Source organism: Cryptomeria japonica, chromosome 4, assembly GCF_030272615.1.
Source record: "Cryptomeria japonica chromosome 4, Sugi_1.0, whole genome shotgun sequence".
NCBI classification, from domain to species: domain Eukaryota; kingdom Viridiplantae; phylum Streptophyta; class Pinopsida; order Cupressales; family Cupressaceae; genus Cryptomeria; species Cryptomeria japonica.
Genome location: NC_081408.1, coordinates 588,656,053 through 588,682,119, shown reverse-complemented (window position 1 = coordinate 588,682,119; position 26,067 = coordinate 588,656,053). Strand labels below are relative to the sequence as shown.

The 26,067-nt window shown below is 35.8% G+C and overlaps 1 protein-coding gene across 1 annotated transcript in view; it reads left to right on the top strand.

The window, feature by feature from the left end:
• The window catches only part of LOC131037761 (probable plastid-lipid-associated protein 13, chloroplastic), a 146,304-nt gene that overhangs the window by 55,214 nt on the left and 65,023 nt on the right, over positions 1–26,067 (top strand). Inside the window, exons 2-3 of the mRNA XM_057969956.2 lie at positions 13,898–14,019; positions 19,727–19,810. Coding sequence (XP_057825939.1) covers positions 13,898–14,019; positions 19,727–19,810 — 206 coding nt within the window. The remainder of the gene's footprint in view (positions 1–13,897; positions 14,020–19,726; positions 19,811–26,067) is intronic.

Here is a 26,067-nt window from a genome sequence, read left to right as displayed (position 1 = left end):
ATTATTATGAACTGGCAATCAATATATATAAGAGAATAGTCATTTTTGCAAACTATGATTTGCAATTTGTTACCCTGTGATTATCTTCAACAAGCCGTTTGCTTATCCACTTATTAAAATCTTCAATAACAACAAAGTTTACTTGCAATTTTTGTAGAATTTGGATGCAATTTTAACAATTCTTTTCATGCCTTATCACACGTTTTGAATAGTGGTAGGTGAAGACAATGATCCCATGATTTAAAAAAAAATTAATGCGTGTTTCTAGTAGCAAAGCTTTGTGGTAGCCAACTATGATATATTTTTGCAGCTCCTCCATGCAAGTCTCTTGTAATGTCCTGTTTTAGGAACAATGCAATATAACCACAAAATGTAATCCTCTGATACCACTTGTAATGTCCTCTTATGTTATTATTTACGAAATAGGGAACACTATACTCTATTAATCAATTGCAAGAGACTTCTTTCCTTAAAGTCTCAAATAATACTTAAAATAATAATAACTGAAGTTACTTGATTGCAAGAATAATAGTTTATAATAACACTTTATAAATGATTGTCCTTATGAAATACAATTGATACCATTTATATTCAGATATTATATGATATATGTAAACAAATATCATTGCATATCTCTGATATGGCACTTAAATATATGCAAGGTGATCTTATATATATATATATATATATATGTGATCTGCAACTATAATCTGATTGGATGATGCTGTCCCTGATCTAGCTTGAAGGAATACGCAAATGAGATATCCAATCTGCAGAAATGAAGAGAGAATTCTGCTCTTTCTGATATGTCACTGAATTATATGCTTTGAATCTCCTCCTTGGATTTATAGTGATAAGGCTATGAAGCTGTGTCTGATCTGGTCATGGTATTATGCTGATAATAATCTTCAATCACTAATAGTGATGAATTGCTGTCTCTGATTGGTGCTTGAAACATGTGCAATATCTTTGGTGCCGTTTCTGATATATACTCTTAAATATGCAACCTTTATGCCAAAGGCAATGAATGCTTGAATGCGCAGATCCGGTTAGGATGCAAATAGAAAACAAGACAAATTCCAATGATGGCTTCAAATGATTATGGATCCTATTAAATATCTTTGGCACTAAATAGACGCACCTCTTTGGTCGCATCTCTACAAATCATGCTGTTATGTCCCTTCCTAATTACAGAATACAGCTTAAGTTTGCCTGATTGAGGTCATAAGTAAAAACAATCAGAAAATAGAGAAAATAACAAAATCCATATTGGCTTAACAGTAAAGAGATTAATTGAAAACAATAAATTCATATTTACCTTATTGCACAGCGGAATTTGACGTAGATATTTGTAATATTCCTCAGAATAAGTAAATCAGACAATAATTAATTCAAAAATAGATAAATCAGATACGCAGGTGAAAGATGAGCAGAAGATTCATATACGTATTTTACCATAATGGTTCATTTGGGTTTAGTTGAACAGTAAGCTGATTCATTTGTTTTATTTGTTCCAGAAACATGGTATAATTAGATTTCTTAATTAGTTCTTCACCTTTCCTAGAGAGACAGTGGATGGTAAGGGTGGTTCATCATGGCCAGACCCAAACCCAGGAGCAGTCACTTGCCCTCCTGGCCTACTGGTTCATCCTCACACAATAGGTGGTATATTTGGGTGGGCAATCGACCCCCCTACAGATCCCTTCTCCCTGGGAAAGCAGACATATCAATTCAGACTTCTAAATTAATTAATTCATCACCCTTTCCAGAGAGCCAGTGGATGGTAGAGGTGGTTCACCTTTGCCAGACCCAAGCCCAGGAGCAGTCACTTGCCCTCCCAGCCTACTGGTTTATCATTACACAGTAGGTGATCTACTTGGGTGGGCAATATACCCCCCTACAGATCCCCTCGCTTCCCTGGAAGGGTATTTATGAACAATGTATGTTATTAGTATTATTATGATTGTAGAGCATTAGTTTAGTGTCATCATTTGGAAGCCTATTGAGTCTATGCATTAATACATTCTCCAGATTGAAGCGTCCATGCTGAGAATTATCAATATTCAGAAATTACAGTGACCAATAGTTAATCACTAACGTATTATATAAAATCCATTACCTAGTTGCCAGAAACATTCTTACTGAGACAAGAAACGATCTGTGTTTTAGGTAATCTTTATATTATTAACATTATAGTCGCTAAATGAATGGAGAGGACCTATTCACTTAAATATCGTATTATACTGACTGTCAGATATTCGAATTACAGAATTAAAGGCACCGATAAAGTTATTCCTATGTGGTTTCTGGTATGAGATCATACTTCCAGTATATATTATATGAATTCGATTAGAGACAGAATTTAACATTATCGTAGCACATGAATTGGAATTGTTACAAATACGGTATAGACATAATACTTGATTTGGTATTTAAACAGTTACAGGTTCAATACATATAAAGAATGTAATTCCCTTATTCGGTCTGAGTATGGTGACATACAGTAAATTACTGAAAATTATATAGTAGATTTGTTACAGTTATAATTAGCTGTGTGAAATGGTTTTACATTCGTGACATACTGAAGTGATTTCTATCATACTTTAGATATACGTATTACTCTTTGCAATATCTTAGCAACAATTATTACCATTCCTTTAGGAGATGAAGACATACCTGAAGCGTCTTCTTTCTGAATTCCTTTTGGTTGTTTTATACCCCTATCGTGTTAGTCAGGGTGTAGATGTGGACTGAGGCAGCAATAGTGGTGTCAGAGTCCTTCCTTCCTCCGGTAATCCCTTGTCCTTAATACTTTCTTTTCTTTTCCACCAACGTAATGCCCCCTTACATCCTCTACCTGGACTCCCCTTTATTCTTCTTGAGGAGCCATGATCCAAGATATTGGGACGTGACCTGTGTTGGGTCACATCTCTATGGTTGCAATATACGTAACCCATTTAGTCCAATAAGATATAATAATGAGTTTTTTTTTGTTACATTACTGACATTAATAGATTATTAACATATTTTTCCATCTTTTCTTATTATAGCATTTATAAATATTTATTTTCTTATTAAAATAAAGAATTTAGAAAATACAGATAACTCATATAAAAGATGATTAATATTTTCATTCATAGAAATAATGATCACCTTAGGAATTATTAATGGGACATGATATGGCCATTAACTTGACTATATTTTAATTATATTCTTTTATATTTTGATTTAGTTTTTAATATTTTATTTTTATCATTCATTATTAAATTCTATTTCAAAGTGGGGACATTACACATGCCTCTAACTAATAGCTGATCAAACTTGTTAATCGCTGCCCCTTGTCTAATGATTAGTCACTGTTTGGATAACTAATCGATTGATTAGTTAGTTGCTGATTGGATTGTTAATGAAAGGTATGTTTATTGACCCACCAATCCTCATTCCCACGATGATGATTGATGGTCAAATATGGTGGTCTTATACAATCTGCGATCTTTTCCTAGTGCAACTATAATGTTGTTATTAATGTTTGTTTTGCTTGTTACTCCGTGCTCGATATAGTAAATTGTTCATGGAGGCTTCGATATGTGCATTGCTTTATGCTGATGACGATCCAGGTCAAGTGTATGGGATCACTTGATGTTAACTCACAGACATATGGCTTAGTCGATTTGACTCAAGACTTGAACATACAAATAGATGAGTAGCATATGTGTTTTGGACATAGTTGATCACTCGGTTTGCTTATGTCTCAAAGTAGAGCTGTTAGTGGTACCATGCTTATTCCAATATCTCCTCTTGACATCAAACAATCCACCTTATTGTCTATCCTTCAGAAGACACTTGATGGGAAATCATGATGTCTTATAATTAGGACAATTTTCCTAGATATGATATCACTTCAACTTTGATTCCCTTGATTTATTCTTATTCATATTTGTGGTCGATCACTTACATAGTTCATAAAATATCCTTTATTACAGGCTAACTGTTTGTAATGCTATAATGCTATGTACAATTGATACTTCTACTTGCCAACTAATTTCAAAGTGTCAAGGTCTGCCACACCTTGAACACATAAGTGTTTTATTGCTTCTTATTATAAGGTCAGAGATGGGGACATCGCATCTCTTCTTGTGAATTCCTTTACACTTCATGCTTTAGATTGTCCTCGAAATGCCCCTGCAATTTCCCTCCAGTTTTCTTTATGAGATTTTCAACCTATGATTCACACACATAGGCACATGGATTTTATATGCTTTGATACTAAATTGAATCATTGAGAGGCAATGAATAAATTTATTATGAAGGGGCAATCAATATATCCAAGAGAACTTTAGCTTGATTGAGAAAGTTGATTAACTTCCAAGCAACTACTATATGTTTTTAATTAGATAAACAAGGATTTTGAAAGGGCCTTGACCTTTATACAGAGAAGAAGAATAAGCATTAAGCCCAACAGAACATAAACAACAGCCACAAAACAGCATAAGACACAACAAAACTAAAGCTAACAGCCTAAAGCTAATAAAAACCAGCCTGAAATCAGGCTGGTTTACAAAATTTATCCAAAGATCTTTGCTTAATCGCAGTAGCAGGATCCTTCTCCCCAACTCTGAATTTCTTAAGACAAGGAGGAGATATAAAATGACCGGCACATTCTTCTATCAACCCAAGTGCATTATCCATCCTTGAACAATCCATAGAGGATTTCCCTTAAATGTCAGCTTTTTGGACCTCCTGATAGGCAGGAAAGGACTCTTCATTAACCAGCAATTGATCTTTCTTCTAAACAAATTGTTGTTTCTTATTTTTCAGGCAGTTGGTGTGGGCATGAGCCACTTTATTACAATAATGACAGATAACCGAAGAGTCTTCATACTCAATCCACTACACCCAATCACCAAATTTTGAGGATAAGGTAATCTAGTGTTCCACGGCCGTTGGGGACGGGAAGACGGGGGGATGTGGGGATGGGCTTTGGGGACGGGGAGATGGGGGCACAAAGGGAAAAAGTTTCGGGGACGGGTTTCAGGGACGGGAGGACTTGGGCCTGGGAGGGGGAAATATGTTTCCGTGGAACACTGAGATTCTGGTAATCTGAGTGAGAACCTGATTTTTCTCCAAAAGCACACAAAATCAAGCAAATAACAAGCACTTCATGAATTTTGTAATCTTATCAATAGCACTATATTGCCCAAAAGAATTCTCAATAATCATGAAAGTTTTTTCATTCCAAAATTTGAAGGGTAGTCTTGGTAGATGAACTCAAATAGGAAACAAGAATACTTCCTTCAAAGGGTTGAAACTAGGAGACCAATTTTGAAGACAAAGACTATTCAATCCCATAAACTAGGGACCATCAAGAAGGATCCTAGAGCAATCTTCTTTTGAAGAAAAAAAAAAAAGAGAAAAGGCATTCAACATTTTAGTAACTTGAACCTTGCCTCTAAGAATCAAAACCCGAAGGATCCATTTTCTAATCGCATCAATATTGGGATGGTTACCACAAGATCTCCCAATTATCAAACTCCTTAGCCAAGCACTCACCTCAGCCATAAGAGAATCGAGAACATCTATTTGGATTTGCACATCCTCCAAAACCCAGGAGAAACTCCCTTGCTAAAACTCCTAACAACATGAGGGGAAGAAACAACAACAAGAACATCAAAACTCCCATCCGTCTCACCATTCTCCAAAGAAGAAACAACATCCACACCATAGTCCTCCAACTCTTAGAGAACCTCCGAATCAACATCAACCTCCGAAAACACCCTCTCAAACTTTGGAGAAGAATTGGCCACACACTTGCGGAGAACCTTTGAAACCCTAGGACCAACACCAGAAGGAGATAAAACAACATCATCCTTAATGAATTGGCCCTTCTTCTCAAACCCAAAAAAGGATTGAACCAGAAGTAGTTAAATTGGAAGGGAAGAGAAACCCTTTTCTTAGACCCAAAAAAGGATCACTAGCATTGACCACCACCTTAGATTCATCGACGTACTTTTTCTGCTTTAGGTGGGCTTCCAAGAGAGTATCCAGAAGGAGTTTATACTTTATCCTCATTGTCTGGAACATCCATAGGACCCAAGACACAAGCCCCATCTAAAGGAGAGAACACTTCATCTGAAGGAGAAGGAAAATCTCCTTCCATCCCCCACCAATGAAAAGTCTCAACATTGACCTTGCCAACAACATCTTCACCATAAGGCCGCCAACATCCTCAACAACAATTGAAATAATAGAAGAATATGCCAAAACAAGGGAAATGAGTGCGCAACCATCTGCCACATCTTCGTCATCTTTAGCATTATCCTCATCATCCACAACCGAATTTGAGTCCACAACCACCTTCGCTAACACTTAGTAAGCCTTCATAGCCCTCTCAGAAATGGTTGTAGAGGATGTCCTTACCCCCCTCACAACACTCGCTCATGTTTCTACTATATGTTAATAATTATATGATTATTATTATTGACATAATTATTACAATAATGTAATATTATAAATATTATTACATTCCAACAATAACATCAAATTAGACAAATATGCATTTAGTTGGCACTGGGTCGTGTTGATGTGTTTTTTATGCACATGCGAACACGGAATAAAATACCAAGGTATCTTATCCTCTCTTGAACAAAGTTATCCGAATGTTGAAGATTTGTCTAAGGATCAATCAAAATAACTCCAAGGTTCTGGTATGTAGGGTCTCTACGTGTGGATAAGCACAGTTGGTTTGATGTGATTATGCTGGAATCACAAGGGGACTTACATTTGAATGCCTGAACGCTTAATTAGCTGGAACTTGAGTCCTAACTACTCGCCGGGAGATAAAGACATATCAAAAGCATAGGGGCTAGAGAATCAATTCTAGGACCTAGAATGTAAGAATATAGATGAATGACTAGGTGGAGTCCTACTGGGCTAGGTCTCACCATCAAACTGAACAATTTGACACCAGCTCAGTCCAATCTTCTAAGGAATGCTTCGAATATGTTCAAATCGTTACAGCATCAGACATTGATCACCATTCAAGTTAATGCATGAACAATGTACGTATAACAATTCGAGATTAAGCTCATTCAATGTCAGTTGACCACACAGGGCGCACTTACAATCAGTAAGAGGCTAGTGGTATGGACTAGGCAGATTCCACACAAGTGCATTCAACAACTTTTTCCATTCAATCTAATCATTTACCATCTAATATGAAGATTCAACAAGAAACCATGCACATTGCAAAGAAATGACATATTTCACCATATCTTCAATGAAAATGGAGTCTTTTACAACCAAGGCAACAATTTCTTGCTTTCTCTTCCTACTTTATTCTAATTACTATCTAAGCTTCTGTTCTTCTATAATATTCACTAACTATTCACTATTAACCTTTACAAATGAAGAGCCAAAGCTTTATATAGAGAGCTCTTTACATTTCAATGGCTCTGATTGATTTACAATCAATGGATAGGATTTCAAGATGAAAACCCTAATTAGGGTTTGTTACAACAAACTCCTTTAGCCAATGAGAAAATTACATTCAATGCATGAGAACCAATAGGAAACAGGGGTAGGTACATCGGAGTTTGTGCCTTTGTGCATAAGCATGATTCATCGAATCTGGACATGCTGATGTGGACCTTTTGACTAGAGGAACAGTGACTGGGATTCCATCTTGTCTTGTGTTTGTGCTTGGTCAAGGAACGTTGTATCTCTTGATATTCAATGTGATGATGATGAGAAGCTAACTTTGATTAACTCTTTTGAAACTATCTACTTCTTCAACGTACCCTTGCACTGACCTTGGTTAATCCTCCTTTGCCCCTGATGTACTTGATGAATAGCGTACCTTTCCTTGACTCTCTTGTGCTTGATAAGGCTTCTTCACGGTCAAGTCATTCCTTCTTCTCTGGAAGCTCATCTCTCTTTGAAGTGCTTGTATGATCCTTCTTCTAATATCTTGTGATTTTTCTATGTGATACAATGAGGTCCTTGAGGATGGCTAGCTCCATTGCTTGCAATTATTGATCATTCGAAGTCGTTTCAACTTAATAGCACTTTGAGTCTTCCTCCATACATTTGAGGTGTCCTTGATGATGATGAAGCTTGAAGAGGTCACCCCTGTCCTTGCCTAATCTCCTTCCAACTTGGTCTTGTAGATTTGCAAAACAAACAAAAGATGGTGTCAAGCACATATGATATATTCATCCTAACATGGTATTTCTCACTTCAAACCATCAACAAGAAGGCACTAGGATCAATTTCGCTCTGGACCCTTTGGAAGGTACATGAGCGAATTAGGAGTTGTCTCAAGTTTTCTCACTTTTCAAATGAAAGCACTCTCAAATTCATAGTTCTTAGGATTGCTTGAACACTGGAATCACCTTTAAGAAGACCTTCAACACAATTTCATTAGCTAAACCCTCTCTCCCAAGGAATTTCGCTCCTATACCCTTGGAAGGACAGGACCTATAATGAAAATTCGCTCTGGACCCTTTGGAAGGACAGGACCTATAATGAAAATTTGCTCTGGACCCTTTGGAAGGATAGGACCTATAATGAAAATTCGTTATGGACCCTTTGGAAAGGTCAGGAGCGAATTTGGCATTTTGCTCAATTCTTCCTTCATAGAACTTCATCTCTCAACATTTTCCTCATCAAAATCAAGTCATTTGCCTTTAAAAATACTTAGGAATGGGTTGGTTCAAAGGTTTGAGCAAGGTACAAGGTTTCTTGAAGAAGTTCGCTCTGGACCCTTTGGAAGGGTCAGGAGTGATTTTGCTCCTTTAGGCTCAATTCATACTTCTTTTCTCATAACTTTGTCTTAGACTTGAACTTTGATCCTTTTCTTTACATACCCAAGCCAATTTGCTCTCACTATTGCTCAAAATGACAACCATTCAATGACTTTGGAAGGTACATGACCCTTTGAGAAAATTTGCTCTGGACCCTTTGGAAGGGTCGAGAGCGAATTTGACCTTTAAACCTCAAATTCTCAATTTCTTCATGTTCCAAGTGTATTTAACTTCTTCAATTCACTTTCAAAGCATTAAAATTCTTTCATTTACGTCATGGGGGTAAGATTTATGGTCCAAACTAGGTGCAAGGAGGGAAATCTAAGGAAATTCTCTCCTGTACCTTTGGAAGGGTTAGGAGTGAATTTGGCTTCATGGCTCAATTTTCATCATCCAATCCTGTTTGAATTCGCTCACAAGGCATAGATAGGTCAATCTTCATTCAATCAAGGCATAGGAGCAAGATTTTTTATCTAAGTTAGGTCCAAGAGAGGAGATCTAAGGAAATTGGCTCCTGTCCTTTTGGAAGGGTCAGGAGCGAATTTAGCATTTTAGCTCAAATTCTTAACCTTTATCAGTCAATCTTGTTTCCAATTCATTCTCAAGGCATGTACACATCAATCCTCCCTTGATCACTCCATAGTAACAAAGATTTTGACCCAAACAAGGAGCAAATAGGTGTTTTGAGAAAATTTGCTCCTGACCCTTTGGAAGGGTCCTGAGCGAATTTGGCTTTAGAGCTCAAATTCTTCACACTTCCTTGCTCAACTTCTTGTCAACTCACCTTCAAAGGCATGGATAGATCATTTTCTCTCTCACTCAAACCGTGGGAAGAAGGTTCATGATCCAAACTGGGGGCAAGAGAAAAGTCTAAGGAAATTCGCTCCTGTCCCTTTGGAAGGGTTAGGAGCGAATTTAGCATTAATGCTCAAATTCTTGACTTTCTCTCCAAATTACCTAGTCAAAGTTTGTCCAAAGGCATCCCCAAGGGTGAATTCATGCCAATCTCTCTCAATTAATCATTCTAGAGTGGGATTTTATCCAAATTAGGAGGGCAAAGGGAGTTTAGGAGGAATTCGCTCCTGTACCTTTGGAAGGGTTAGGAGCGAATTTGGAAGATAGGCTTAGCTTTCTCTTCATCTTGTCAAACTTTCAAGTCTAGACTTGATCATTAGGCATTTTCTAAGGGCAAATAGGTTAGTTCCATGCCAATCAAAGCCTAGAAGTAAAAGGACTTCATCAAACTAAGTGAAGAAATCTTTAACTCCCCCCATTCTCTCCTTCATGATTGTACTTGATCTTTACTTCATCATCCTAATCAAGACTTAACCCCAAAACTAGACCAAGGCCAGACTTAAAGAGAGCTTTCAAAGAGACCTTGACCTGGGCCACCCATTGGTTCATCTCAACCTAATGAGAGCATCCTATTCAAATAAGCTCTCTGACAATTCTAATGCAAAGATCAATAGGCAAGAACCTAAAAGACTAAGCCAAGAAAACTAACCCTAGAAAGCAAAAAGTAGGGGTCCCCATTTGCAATGGAGCGATGTGTGAATATGTCACAACAAGTCGGAAAGGTAAAGGGGGCTAGGCAACCAAATTTTGAATTTGAATTTTGGAAAGAAAGGGGACAAATTTGTGACCACAAGAATGTCCTAGGATGGGCAAATGCTTAGGTTTAGGTGGCTAAAGGGTATATGAAGGTAGGTGCAAAAATTGAGTGATAAATGTGCTGATAAGGTGAATGTGGAGGTATGGGTGCATACAAGAATAAGGTAACAAGGTAAATCTAAGTAATTGAACTAGGACACTCAAGTGCCATTAAGGCGAATGAGAACCTATGAGAGCTAAGGCAAAGGAGGGTTAGTAAGTGATTTGAGACACTTAATAGATAGCCAACTAACTCTAGAAAGCTAAGAAAGCTTCTTGAGGAGTTAGCACAAATTAACCAATATGTGTGGACCAACAACATGATGGGTTAGAAGTTGTAGTACAAAGTTCAAAAAGTATACGGTCTAAGAGCCACTAAAAGATTGTCAACAATTGATGTTGGTGTGCCTGGTTAGTAATTGGCATAATAAACTAAACAAACAACTTGATAATGCACTTGGGGGTAGTAGAGAAAGTCTCCCTTGGATCAAATAGAAAGTAGTTGATCAAGACTTTTTTGGGTGACGAGTGATCTTCTATTGAATCCAAATGTTAGGGAGGTAAGAAATCCTCCTTAAGGCATCAAGGTGAAAAGCTGAACAAGCCTTTGAGTGAGATAGATAATACTACTAGTGAGATTAAGGTGGGGAACTAGCCAAGCCTTGTAGACCATTTCACTAGATGAGGATTCTGGTTGAACAAGCCTCCTTAAGGTGCCAAACAAGTCTCTTAACCACAAATATGCGAGCTAATCGAACTTCTTTGGTTGTTGAGGGAGGCACACAAACATAAGTGCAAGAGATAAACAAGTCTCCTAAAGTGATAATCATGTTGCCCAACAAAATGAATGGGAGTTATACAAGCCTACTAAGCTGTTCACCAAGCTACCCAACTAAAATAATGAGAGCTAAACAATCCCCCTTTTGGGATGCATATCTGACAATTAATGTTGGTGGTAAGTGTGGTTATCTTGGGATGGTCCCCATGCTTGGGATAAGACAAATTTGGAGGGTTTTGAGAACATGGATTGTTGGTGTTGGAAATAAGCCACACCCGGACCGACGATGGACTGGTCCAAGAGGGGCCAGTAGCTCAGTGGTAGAGCACTCCAGCAGTGTATGGAAGGTCCTAGGTTCGGATCCTAGCTGGTCCATGTCTCAACATGGTATCAGAGCTAGGTCCAGGCTAGGAGCCCCAAGCACACGAGAGGTGTGGCTTAAGGGGGGGTGTTGGTGCTGGAAATAAGCCACACCCGGACTGACAATGGACTGGTCCAAGAGGGGCCAGTAGCTCAGTGGTAGAGCACTCCAGCAGCATATGGAAGGTCCTAGGTTTGGATCCTAGCTGGTCCATGTCTCAACATGGATGACATGGATTTTGGATGTTAAGTTGGGGTTGCAACAATACAAAAGAAGATCACTTTGAGATGAGAGTTGAAGAGTCACAACTTGATTAGCATTCTCTAGGTGGACCAAATGAGCTTTGGGAGGTAGAAGGGCCACCAAGGCACGTGAAGAGTATGGTTGTATGGTTTTAGAAACCATTGGCTTTTTCTTGAATCAATCATGCTTATAAATGAGAGGCTTGGTTGTGGTTTTCATAGTTGGGCTTTTGTAGTAAGTAGGTGTCTTCCTAATGTTGTCAGAATTCTGCTAGATTTGGAGCATATATTGGAGGACATATTTCGTTGATAATATAGTGAGTGGTACTGATTTGATGCTGAATTTATATATTATCCGTATATTTTGGAAGGGTTTTGCTTCTATGTCCATTGTTGCTGATTTAGTTTAATATTTCAGATTTGTGGTTATTACAGGTCCGATGTAAATTATGGACAAAACTACATCCTAGTTTGGAGGTTGATAAGCGCAATGGACAAAACTTCAAGTTGTGGAAACTCAGTGTGGAGGGTCTCTTAGTTGAGATCAATGGGTGGTGGTTTTACATGAAAAAAACTTTCCATTATGACAAATGATGAATGTTAAAACTTGCTGGGAAAGCATGTAGAACCATTAGATTGTGTCTTGTTGATTTAGTGTTGTTAAATGCTTCTAATGAAAATACATTGCATAAACTGTTACAGAAAATAGAGAATATGTATCAAACAAAGTCTGTTGTAAACAAACCTTTCTTGAGGAAGAAATTTTATTCCTTGATAATTGGTGATGGAGACATAGTTATCAATCATTTAAATGCATTCAACATCATTGCAAGTCAACTAGCATTTGTAGATGTGAAGATGGACAAGAAAGATAAATCTATAATATTACAAGTTTGTTGTCTTCCATATTCATTGAATAACCTTGTCATGGCAATTAGTAGCACTTCTTCAAAGTCAAAGCTTGAGGAAATGGTGGCTGTCATAATGTCAGAAGAGATGAGGAGAAATCTCATAGGTGTTGGTTAAAAGGATGTTCTCATGGTGAGAGGAAGGACCAAAGGAAAGGGGAAGAAGTAAGGAGGCAAAGGGAAATCTAAATCCAAAGGCAGCTCTCCTAAAAATTCAAATTTGAAATGTTAGAATCATGGAAAAACAATACATTTCAAAAAGTAGTGTAGATTCAACTTCAAGTAACGTGACAAGGATGAAGGTGCTTCTTCCATCTATTCAAAATCGTCCAATGAAGAACTAAGGATTCTTCTGGTCTAATTGTGTCTATATATAAGGGTTTAGGGTGTTCACACAATCTTCATTTTTGGTCGTCACTTTTTGAAGTTCTCTTGTTAGGATCTTTGTATTTGGAGGTTGCCATCTTGATGTGGTTTTGTTTTCTTATTTCTGCTATTTAGTATTTTGGTAATTAGCCTTTATCTAGAACTCAGATATTCTCTACTATGCTTGTTTTGATCACATTATGTAAAATTGCTACTGCTCTTTCTGTTAATTACATTGTGCCATAAAGAAATATTCTTACATCTTATAAAAATTACTACCAATCTATTTTCTAAGGAAGATCCCCCTGAGAGTAATATCATAGGGCGATGCATCTTTATCCAAAATTTAAAGAGTTAGCATTTGATTATGATAAATTAATAATTTTTGACACCATGTTACCAAGTTCATAGTTATGAGCATCTGTAACTTTGCTCTTCCCGGCTTTCCTTAGCCACTCCTGTCATGTTCTTCAACCTTATTCTTAGGTTCATCATAAATTATTTTAGAGGCTTTGAATAATATTTAGTTTGACTAATTAACAAATATGTAAATATTATTATGATGATTTCTCTTCTTATTGAATAAGCAGTTAAGAATGTAACTTTTGATAGATGATGTGGTTTTATCTGCTCTATATATGTTTAAAATTCTAGTTATTTATCATGTACTGCTCAAACTCAATACTAGTTTTCATTTATCTTTTATTTTTTTGTAGTCCAGCTTTTCTGTTTCAAAGCCCAATTATTATATATGATTTAGGTGATATAACCTTTCCTTTTAACCTGTGCAGATTAAAGATGCTGGGGGTTTAGATGTAATTCCTTCTGGCAAAGCTACTGACATAGAGCGCATTGACATAAATGAAAGAGTTATTGCTCTTGAACGCCTCAACCCTACACCTCGACCAACTACGTGAGTGATCCATTTTACATGTTGGGCAGTTTGTCATGGAAGATAACATGAGTCATGCCCTTTCAAAACGTTTTTAGTTCATATGAGGGTAATCGGTGTCTCATGATCAGTGAATAAATTGTTGTGTTGAAGTAGGTGGTTTGGGTTTTATTTTTATGTTCTGTGGCATGCCATTTTCTTTGTGTTTGAGCTCAGGTCTAATGATACCTTTGTGTTGTGTAATGGATATACATTTTACTAATTGTTGTAAAATATGACATATGTAATGAGGTTTAACAATACTGTTAGACTGTTGAGGAGGGAAAAAAATGAAGTTCCACATTTTATATTCAAGAGACATTGGGTTAGACACACTAACCACTTGCATTCACACTGTAGATATGACTGTATGGAAGCTAATTTACAAAGTAAACTGGTGATACCTTATGCTACAGTTAGAGAGACCAATCATAGACTTGATCCACAAAGAAACACATACGTGCCTTGAAAGAATGTAGAATGGATTTTTATTTTAATTTATTGCTTTTTTCTTTCTGGAGAGGGGCAGAGTTTTGGCAGCAGGGAAAGGCTGAAGGTGGTGAAAAAGTGAGTCGGAAAAACTGAATCATATAACATACAAGAAGCACAATTGTATTTAGTAAATATACAAACCTTCACTTGCCCGCTCTGCCCAAGAAATGGGAACACATGTTTGTCATTGTACCCCTATATCAAGTGATACATATAATACCTAAGAATATAGACCTGAGTACATATGCGAGTTATCAAGTCATCCATTAAAGTTTTGAACAATGAAAACTTGTCTTATAGAAATCTAATTAAATACCAACAAAAGCTACTCTACATTTTACCAACCAAGACAGACACTTGGAAAAGTCTGAACAAATCAAATTATTCGAGCTATCTACTCATGACTCATGTGTCTATAAAGAAAGCTATTTTCTAATGTATGTGGAACAGTGGAAGAAAGAAGTATTTTGAATCCTACGAAAGGTCTTACTTCAAATATGCTTTCTGAGCTGACAGTCCCAAAAGCTGTCGGTTCTTGTCTTTATCTTTTTCACATTGAGCATAAATTTCATTTGTTAGATCTGTGTTGACATACATAAATTTATTGGCAATACCTCAGTACAGATCCAATCAAACAGGAACCTTGAATTTGAATGAGAAGGCACTAATCCATATAGAATTTATGAAACTGCTATGAAACAGTATGAAGCTGTCCCAGTTCAAGATTTCAAGTGTTTCATCTAAAATTGAATTTTTAAATCACATTCTACGTGTATTGTCTTACATATGATAGCTTTGTCACTTGACCTATAATGTTGAGCAGACCCAGGTAATGGGTTTGTACTTTTTGGGTAGAATTAAGTCCCTAGAGTTATCTTGTGATGAGAAGTAGAACCGATTCTTTATCTGCATCTTACAGAGCATACCAGCAGGCTAGACTTATTCTGAATAAATTCTTACAAATCATCTTGTGAATAGAAACAATATATAGCCCTAAGAAGACAATCTCTTGATCAGAACCAATTCTTCCTTTGCATCCTATAGTTCAAGCCAGCAGGCCACATTCCTTTTGCATAAATCCTTACAAATCATCCTGTAGATTGAACGAATAGAGCCTTAAGAAGTTTTGAAACATGCAATACCATGTTCCCTGGTTTCTGCCCCTTGCAATGACTGAAATTATAATTGCATAAAATTACAAATTGTCAAGAAAGAAAAGTTAAGAAAACACATTATTTGATGCTTGGATACTGGTAGGGTAATTTGGTGATGAAAGAAGATTGATAAGAAAGAAAGATGTCTCTTTAATTCTAAATGGATGCTACGAGAAGCCATCACATGTATAACATAGAAGAAAGATGGAAATGTTATGAAACCTAAAGAGGGAAGAATATAAAATCTATTTTGGAATATTGGACAAACCTTATTGAGAATTTTTTTAAAGCATTGATTGCAGATAGGGTGTAACTCATCTCAGTTGACATTTCCATTATTCAACTTGCGGGATCCATTTGTTGTTGGAAATATTGTCATTGATGTCAAAGGCACTCAGTGGAGATCGTTGGCAAAGATATTGTCATTGATGTCAAAAGAGTATGGATGAGATTGTTGAACATATTGTCATTGATGTCTAAGGAGTTTGCCACATGAGAGTGACAATAAGAGTGAAGGTGAGACAAGGAGAAGAAAGAATATATTAAGAAACTCAGTTATCAAAATATAAGAAGGAAACAATTTAGATAGTCTCATTCATATGCCAACCAACTTCTTTGGTTTATATGAAATCACATAATACTTACAATGGCGTCTGCATTGAAGAATTTTGGCAAAGGCATTTAAAGCCAGTGCTGGCTGACCACCTTATTAGATGTTTTAAGGCAATCCTATATATATATTCGCCCAAGTATGAGAGAGCATTAATTAATAATATGTGCAGCATTTGAGATTAATTTGGACTAACAATTAACATTAGAATAGAGAAGATATTATTGTTTTTGGAATGCAGCAATTTATGTGTAAAGATGCAGTGAATATATTCTATAGAGCAGCAAGTTATGAACTAATAAAGCTGCAATCACAATTAGTAATTGAAAAGGCTTTAAAGGCAGCGCTACACGTTATGAAGGAAGTATTTAAGGCAGATATAGTTATAAAAGGCAGCAAATTAAGGTTTGAATTAAAGGTGGTTTGATAACATGTAAAATCCCCAACCTAGTTTAACACAATTCCTGCTGTTTCCAAATTGTTTTGTTGTTCAGGTATTTGGTCAAACAGTTAGCTACTGTTGTTTTTACTTATATTTCTCATTCATTTGTTCTACTCAATCATATTATTTTTGTATTGCACCAATCTTAGATTTACTGTTTATTGTTCCAGACCAATTTGTTTAATTGAGAACACTGGCTAAATGGTAGAACTGGAAAGGAACATATATTTCGATATTTCAAAAGAATCAACTAATTATATTATCTCTGACCTCTTTATAGTAGTTTGAATGATCAGCATTTTCAATGTATGTAAAGCTGCTCCTGATACACGTTCCAGTCAAACTTCCTTCACAGAATAAACAGCTGCATAGTAACATTCAGATTCCATATATGCTCACTGCTGATGACGACCACTGGAAGTTAAGACTTCTGACCACCCGATAACTGTTCTTTTATGTATGGAATTGCCAATCTGAATCACCACTGAAAGTTTGGGTACTCCCGTTGTAGGCTGCTTGACAAGATATTCTGGGCTGCGATGATTAGAATCCCATGTATTTGAATGTCTGTAGCCATTGATTACGTGTCTGAGAATCATTCAACATATTTTGCAGGGAATAACACACGTATACAGTCAGAATCACCAAATATAGTCTCAAAGTATACTCCATGTGCAACTCCCAAGGAGCCCGATGAACACATTTGCAACATTATCCATAGTATAATGAGTGCCTGAAGACTCCGTTATAGCTCCTCACGTCCACCTACTGGAATCTCCGAACATAAATCTGCAGGCAATAAGTTCTCTATTGCACACACAGTCTCCAGTAAATTTCTTCTTCACAGAATAATATTACAGCAAAACCAATGAAAGAGCCTTTGAATATTCTTGACAATATTAAATACTTCCGACTTCAGTATTTGCAATGAACTTGAAGCCCATGGTTAATTCATATGCTAGGAATTAATATAATTCTGGTATCTCTCACTCGTCAGTATCTATTTGCAGTTAAAACTCCCAATGTTGAATCATGAATTGTCCCTTAAAAATACTTCAAACTCTGGTATTTAATCAAATTTCAGAGGGGGCATTCCAGCTTCTTTCCGGCCAGCAAGAACACCACATCGAACAGAATAGTCTCACAACAAATCATAATATCCTCATACTCACGGCCTTTCTAAATAAGCCCAAATGGAGAAGACAAATATTGCAAACCGATATATGTGTCTGCTACTAATAACATCGGGTGAGGAAGATAGATTCGGCCTCCGCAGTTTAATACACAGCCACTTAACCTTTGCAATGTTCAATAATTTATTCCCTCAGCTGATAATAATAATATTATGTGAAACATCAAATGTATTATCTAAAAGTCCGATATCATCAAATGCCAAACATTAAATATAATATCAAACTCATATAGTTTAAAGTCCATCAAATAAACCCATAACGAATATGTGCAACTGCTCACGGATATTCAACAGGAGAGTCGTGACAAGGAATAACTGTGCTCCTCTACAGAAATTGACACACCAAACAGGACACAAACAATAATAGGCAATATAAACTTTGCTGGCATTAAATATTAAGAACAGCAAATTCCATTTAATGTGAATACAGCCCACTAGCTTACCTCAGATAATTGGAAATATAACCAGGATGACTTCTTCTATATCACTTCTGCATGAAAGTCTGTTATTCTCTGTCTCCCATATTTTTGTAACCTCCATTTGGCAATATATCTCTAATAAAGATTTTCTGTATAAACCAAACTCTCTGATGAGTTAGGGAAGTGAATGTCTGATCAAACATACGACTCTAGGACCTCAGTTAAGACATTAAAATTTCTGTTAGTGTGTTTGAAGACCAATTATTAAACTAATTTGGGCAATACAGGAAAACTGCATTATATTAGGTTTACTGTTGTGATGATGTGCAAGAAGTCCTTTAAGGAACAACACTTTGCAGGTCAGTAGCTTTTTTAGTAGTAACAATTAAACTTTTACTTAAGAACGCCTGAATTTTTTTAGTCTCTTTGACATAGCATCGACAATTACATGGAGCATGATGGTTCAGAATGAATACAATTAAAATCCCAGGGAAGTTTGCTTAGAATAATATTGAAGTTCTAGACATTTAACCATTTGATCATGGGATGAACTTCAAATTTGTGGACATTATTTAGGATGCTTTTTACTTCAGTCATTTCTTGGAATTAAGTTGGAATATCTTTACGCATTGAATGAACAATACACTTCCTAGAATCTGCCAGAAGAGGTTAGTGAACCTTAAGAATGCAACTGAGTTATTTTGATGGGCTTTAATTTGTATTAAGGACTGTGTCTATGACAAAATGTACTAAAGGTAAAGAATGCTTTAATAGATCATGATAGCAAGCTAATTATTTGTATTAAGGGCTGTCTAAAACAAAAAGTAATAATAATATAAAAATCTATAATAGATTAAGATAACTACCAATTCTGCCTGAATTCGCCTCGGCAACAATTATATCTTTCCTTAAGATAGCTTATTTTCCAACTCTCAAATATTGAGAAAGTTGGAGTTTGTGATCTCTAATGATCTAAAAGTTAAGAAACTATCCTTTGTTCGATACATGAACCAATCAGTATAATCTTTTAAATTTATATTTCTCGTGTTACCTATGAACTATATTTCCTGCAGTTATGGTGACTAATAATCATTTCAGTATTTTTTTCATATTGATCATTTTCAGTATTTGGGTATTTAGCAATGGTATAAGGTGAAATACTTTCTTCAATACTCTACGTAACATTGTAGATGTTGTAGTTTTTAAAATAGGAAGAGGTCTTTGTTATTGGAAACTTTTTACATCATGAACATTGATCTCTTTCTATCCCATTTCTTACATCATTTGGAAGAAGTTATGATTTCAGTTATTATTCATGGTATCATTTTTATTGTCAATACCTACAAAAATCAATTTTGGTATTTGTGTTGCTTTTTCCAGGTCACCATTTCTTGAAGGTTCTTGGCGGTTTCAGTGGTTTGGAGGAGGTAGTCCTGGGATGTTGGCTGCAAATTTTTTGCTTGAGTATGTGCTCTAAACTATTGAGAATGTTTACTGAATGTGCTGTGACTAGAATATGATGTCTCTCTATATTCTATGTTGATTTTGGAATATGGATACAGTTGTAAGAATATCTTAAATGCTATCACAATATACTGAGCCTGAGAGATTGATAAATATTAATTTTATTTGTTTTGTAAACCCTATAGAAATGCTTGGAGATGTCATCCCTTATGTCGCCATCAATGATTGCAAAACAGTCAGTTTTTATTGCAAAAATAAGCCAACTTACAATGGTTCAAGAAGTAAGCCCACAATAGAGAACACAAGATATTGCCACAATGGTACATGTTTTATGCTCATTTATATTACATATGTATAGATTACAAAGGATATACAAGGAAGCTTCTAGAGCAAGGAAATTGCGAACTCCTAAGAGAATAGAGTTGTGTGACATTTAAGAATTAGCGATATTCATATTTGACTGTATACAATATTTAATAAAGTATGCTTAGCCCATGTGGACTTCATTTCCTCCTTACTAAGAGAAAATTGTTCTCAATTTCAACCGGCAGTGAGAACCAATTCATAGTTTCCAATTCCATAATTTGCCAAAAGGAAATCAAAATCAGCAGAGTATGGAATGCATACAAACAGAAAATGGTGAAGATGGTGTTCCCAAACAGATAGATTCCATATGTTTACTAAGAGGAATTGGAACATCTGAAAATAAAATATTCTAGAGACTAAAATAGTTTTTCAATGACCAAAGGATCCTCTTACGAATATTTAAGCTCCAAAAATTGATGATTTGCATGGCAAAGGATCTTCATATTGAGGTGTTTCTATTAGATTGGCCCAAAATTTGGATCAAGGACATAGAAGTTAATCATTTTTATCAGCAAATGTGAAGTCGGTGTCCATGCTTAAGCATATAACCTATGGGAAGCTATGAAATAGGAGAATGTACTGATAATCAAGTTGTTAAAAGTCCAACTTTGATTTGTGAGGAAGCTTACTTATAAACAAGAATTGTTTTCCTCTAAGGGGATGGATAACATAGAAATCACTATTGATTTACAAATTTTCTAATTAAATTGAGGCACAAGAGTGAATCTTAGTTGGAGAGATAGATTTGGTCACAAGAGGAGCACATTGTGGGATAGTTCTAATCTTTGAAACAATAACTTCATAATGAATCATATACCAGCCATCTAAAGAGTGCATGATTCCTTGTGATTAGGATGGTGAGTATTTTGTAGAGATGGTAATGTAGGACGATCATCAATTTCCTTGAGAAGTGTAGAATGTGAACATGATTAATTTGGTTGTGTAGATGGCCAGAATTTTGTATATAGATTAGAAAGGATATAAAAGGGAGCATCTATGATGTCTCCAATTGAACAACATTAGGAAATAGGTGATTTTTCAAATATGTTCAAGCTGAAACAATAATCAAATGTCAAATTTAGATGCCAAACCTTAGCTGACCATCACTAATACAACATTCCAAGACCCGTATAAATAAAATATGAAACTTCAAACAACCAACTAAATAAAAACTAAATGCTGATAACAATTTCAAGTGGCTGGGAAAAATCATGAACCAAACCATCATATGCTGATATAAATCCTCAAATACATCACCTAGCTTGAAGATTACCAACTACAACCAATGTGATTTCTGATTTATGTATGAACAGAAAATATGAATTGTCAAATATATTTGCTGATTGGTGAATGAACAGAAATGTGAAACCCTAGGACAATAATTACACTTAGATTTGATATGTAAACAACAATAGTCCACTTAGAAATATCAATTAGAAACACAATATGAGACCCAATTCTGATTCTTGCACTTATGGCAATTGGAAGCTTGATTATAAGTATAACTGCCGATATACTGAAATTTCACCAAATTTCTGTGAATCGAATAACTAAAACTTACTCAAGAACTTTGATTTATGAAGATCTGATGGAGAAGTTGATCCTCTGAGTGAAAAAGGCCATAATGTTGATGGTATAATAGTTGGCATGGCAGCAAGGTCTTAGATAATTTCTGATATTTGTGAATAGCAGCAGCAAATACTTAGTTTCTCCAATTTGGCACTCCAAAAATCACAAAATGGCAACAATAAATGTTGGCAAGCAACAATTCATGCCAATGAATTCTAAAAACTCTCTTCAACGTGGCACTCAGCAATATTGATGAAAATCAGCAATAACAATTATATTCTTGCAAATATAAATTAATCCAATCCTCATCAAGTCGAAATCTTCACTAATTTATTGTAGCTGACACTATAACAATGTAATGTCCCTTTTTCGTCTATTCCAACGTTCCTGGAAACCTCCAACTTTCTTGGAGAGTGCTAGCATTATGGAGAAGGTATTTTGATAGGGGTAGAGAGTTCTTGGAGCCCAGATTAGTATAATGGTATCATCTGTGTGCAGATCAATATTTTGTACGCTCTCCACACTTCTTGGAGAAGTCCTTCATTTAATGCACTCAAGGTATTGATGGTGGGTTGGGATTCCTAATTTTAGCTATTTTATTATTTTCATAACTTTGGCAGTTATGCGGAAAATAATTAAATTATTAATTAATACAAGGAATGTCTCTTAAAATGTACAAACCTATGGTTGTAGATGGTTGATAATTGCAGTCCAAAATCAGAAACACAAGAAATAGAAAATATAAAAATGGTATAACAACTGCAATATTGAAAATCCTTTGCAAAAATCAGCAGTGCTATTAATCACTAAAAATACTTCAACAGCAGCAACAAACTGAAATTTGTAGACGGCATAAAATGCCTATGGTTTTATTTGTTATCTGCCAATGTATTAGTTAATTATCTTAAGTGTGTTGTCACTCTTGGTAGTTCTGTGTCGGTTGGTTGACGGTTGTGTTCCTCTCGGCAACCTTCGGGTTCTTTAAATATGTTGCGTACCGCTAAGGAAGTAGTATGGTATAGTCGGATCTATTGTAATCCTTGGCTGGCCATCTCTAGTCTTCTCTGTAATAATTGCATGTGCAAATAAAGATATATTTTACTGCCGTGTTTGGTATGCATTGTCATGTACATTATTATTTCCTGTATTTAATTTACCAGTTGTAGCGGTAAACAAAAATCACCCAATCCTATGATTAAAAACACTTGTATGGCTGAAAATGATGTAATGTAGCAGCTGGAAATAGTGATGAAAGAAACCGTAAAGATGGAAATAATAATAATAATAGAAGTCCCTAAAATGTTTGCTTTGCGACATGATTGCAATATGCTATCACTACTCTTCCCCATTATGCCTTGTTTTAAATCTTTTATAAGCATATCTATATTTGAAACCATTCCACCAAGCTTATGTTGTGCTATTTCGATACTATCATGAACACAATCTTGAAATCTTTTTGTGGTGCTAAAGATATATCATACATTTCTCTTCCCTATCTCCAGATGGAACTCTCTATGTGGTGGCAACTTTAGAGGTGAAACATTGAACAGCATATAATGCTGATCCAAATAGACTGAATTTCATCATAGAAAGGTGTCTCGCCTATGTATGAGGCCATGGTTGTCTCCATTTGAGGTGTAGTCCAAGCTACTTGTTCCATGCTCTTAGCTCCATCTTCAATGCCTTGAAGTAGTACCTCTTTTCCCTTGAATTTCAACTCCATAGTGAACTCTCCAATAGAATGTAACAATTGCATGCCCAACACTATGTTGGTCTCTTCTAAACCCATGACATAGAAGCCATTACACACCTTGTGTCCACCCAATGTGATGAAAAGTTGTCTTCATGGTGCAGGGAATTGTGAAGCCATCTTATAGTATGTCATGCTTTATAAATTCTTTTTCATATATCTGAGGTTGGCAAACTTGTTTATAGTTTGATTCCCAAAACACCACACCATGCTTAGACAGAGATTCTTGAATATCAGAATAACATCCATTTTTCTTACCACCTTCCAGCATCAAGCATTGTGGTGTCTTGGCAACTATGTAAATATCCATTAGTCTATAATCCATAACCTTCTTTTCAAGTGTACAACTTGGCTCCAAGAAGTGACCTATGAACTGTGAACATTTACCCTTCACAATTTTGTTAGAATTCACAACATATCTTATTTGAATTTTCATGAGCTGTCCTTCTATCCAAATGCATGAGATGAAGAATTCAATAGTGGCATTGGTCTCATCAAAGTCTTTATCGTTTTTGTACATCAAAAGATTACCCAACTCTCATATTCTAAAACAATTTTGAACTTGGATCAAACAATCTATATGCTCTATGTTGGAAATTGTATCCTTCACCTTATCACCCCTTTTAGATTGCTTACCTTGATGACAGGAATCTTGTAATGGCATAGAATAGAGCAATTAATCTGAAATATAACCATCTTTGTCATCCTTAGGTTGTAATCAAAATGCTTACCTTCTTTTGCCTTATCCTCAACACTCCCATTCTTGTGAGTTGAAATTCCAGAGTTAGGTTCAACCAAAACATTCTCCTCAAATGAATGCTTATCCACATAGCTATGTTGAAAATCTATCACATACGACAATGACTCATCCTTTGGAAGATTGATAGATAGTTCATGATCTGGTGAATCTTCCTCCTTCTTAGGCTCTTCACTTCTAACTGAAGAACACAAGCTTATACTGAGAAGGTGGGGGTGAATCAGTATAAGATAATCTTTTACTTTTTCAAAACTTAACTACCATAGAAATATCAATCATGCAAGATCAAACAAATATGCAACACGAGGAACACAAGATTTATGTGCAAACCCTTATGGGAGAAAACCACAGTAAAATATTGCTTATATAAAATCTTTTTGACAAAATTTGTAGGTACCAACCCACAGGAGACACCAATCTCCTTTTTAATGATTTGTAGGCACTAATCCATTGGAGACACCAATCCCCACAATTGAGCACCAACTCAGCAAGGCATTAATATTTTTGTATAAAAGGCACCAACCTCTAACTATAAAAATCTTCTCCAACATTTATTATAAATTTGCTCACAAATCTGCTATAATGCTGCTCATAGATCTGCCATAATTTTACTCATATATCTGCTCATAAAACCTTCATGAAATCTGCCTTTCATTTGTTCTCTTCTTTTACAAGTCTGCTGGTGTAATTATGATTTATCTTCTATGTCTTCACATACAAATCTGCTATAATATGCTCCAACGATTTGCTCATAAACTCCCTTTGAATCTTCTATGAAACCTCTTTTAGATCTGCTCTTAAAGTCTGATATGTAGCTGCTCTTAACTCTGCAGTAAATGTGAAGGATGATTGTTGATTGCTTGATTATATTTTTCCCCCACACAACTTGCATATGTAGCTTCCAAAATATCCCTTCACCCAAAGGAGGTGATCCATCCAAGAGGGCCGGCCGTGTTTGCACATAAATAGATTTAATTTAATTTAATTCTTTCCAATGGTGGTGCTTCACATAGGCATGTCAGCCAGCATCAAGAGTGGTGTCTCTATTTCCAAGAGACACTAAAATGGGGTCGGCCCATTTAGAAATAAATGAAAATTTATTTATTCTACTTTCCAAAGAGGGTCACCCTTATTAAAGGAATAAAAAATATTTATTTTTGATTCAATTTATCCTTCCAGTAGGTGCTCCAAGATGAGGGTCGGCCCAACTAGTAATTTAAATTTGAGTTGTCCAAGATCTAAGTGAATGCTGGGGTCAATAGTGTTAGTCAAATAATAAGTGTTTCTTGAAGATTAAGATTAAGATTTTCATTATTATTTCAGTTCAGGACATTACAGAAACAATGTTGTTATGAGCTAAATTGATGAAAAACTGGATGAGATGATTCGGAATGTATAAACGAATTCAGTGAACCAGCACAAATCAAATGTATTAATAATGAAACATTTTGAAATTTATTCTTGCTGGTGATCAGCTGTTCTTCCATTCTGAAACGAAATTTAATATTATAACTCTACAAGTGTTTAAATGACCTTTCTCATTGGTTGCCCATGTTACCTTTAAAGATTTATTTTAACAAAGGGATGCTTAATTTTCGACCAAAAAAGGCCTTAATCAACCATGCAATGCAATGGACGGTATCCAATCCGACACACATTACAAACTGGGGAGTGGTTCATCCTGTTACAAGTGTAGTTGCCGTTGCACCAAAAGATCGACTTGTTAATGCCTGATAGGCTGATACAACCACTAGACTTATAGAATCCATAGGAGGCAGTTAAGCCATGTCACAAACCTGAGCACTGCACTGCACA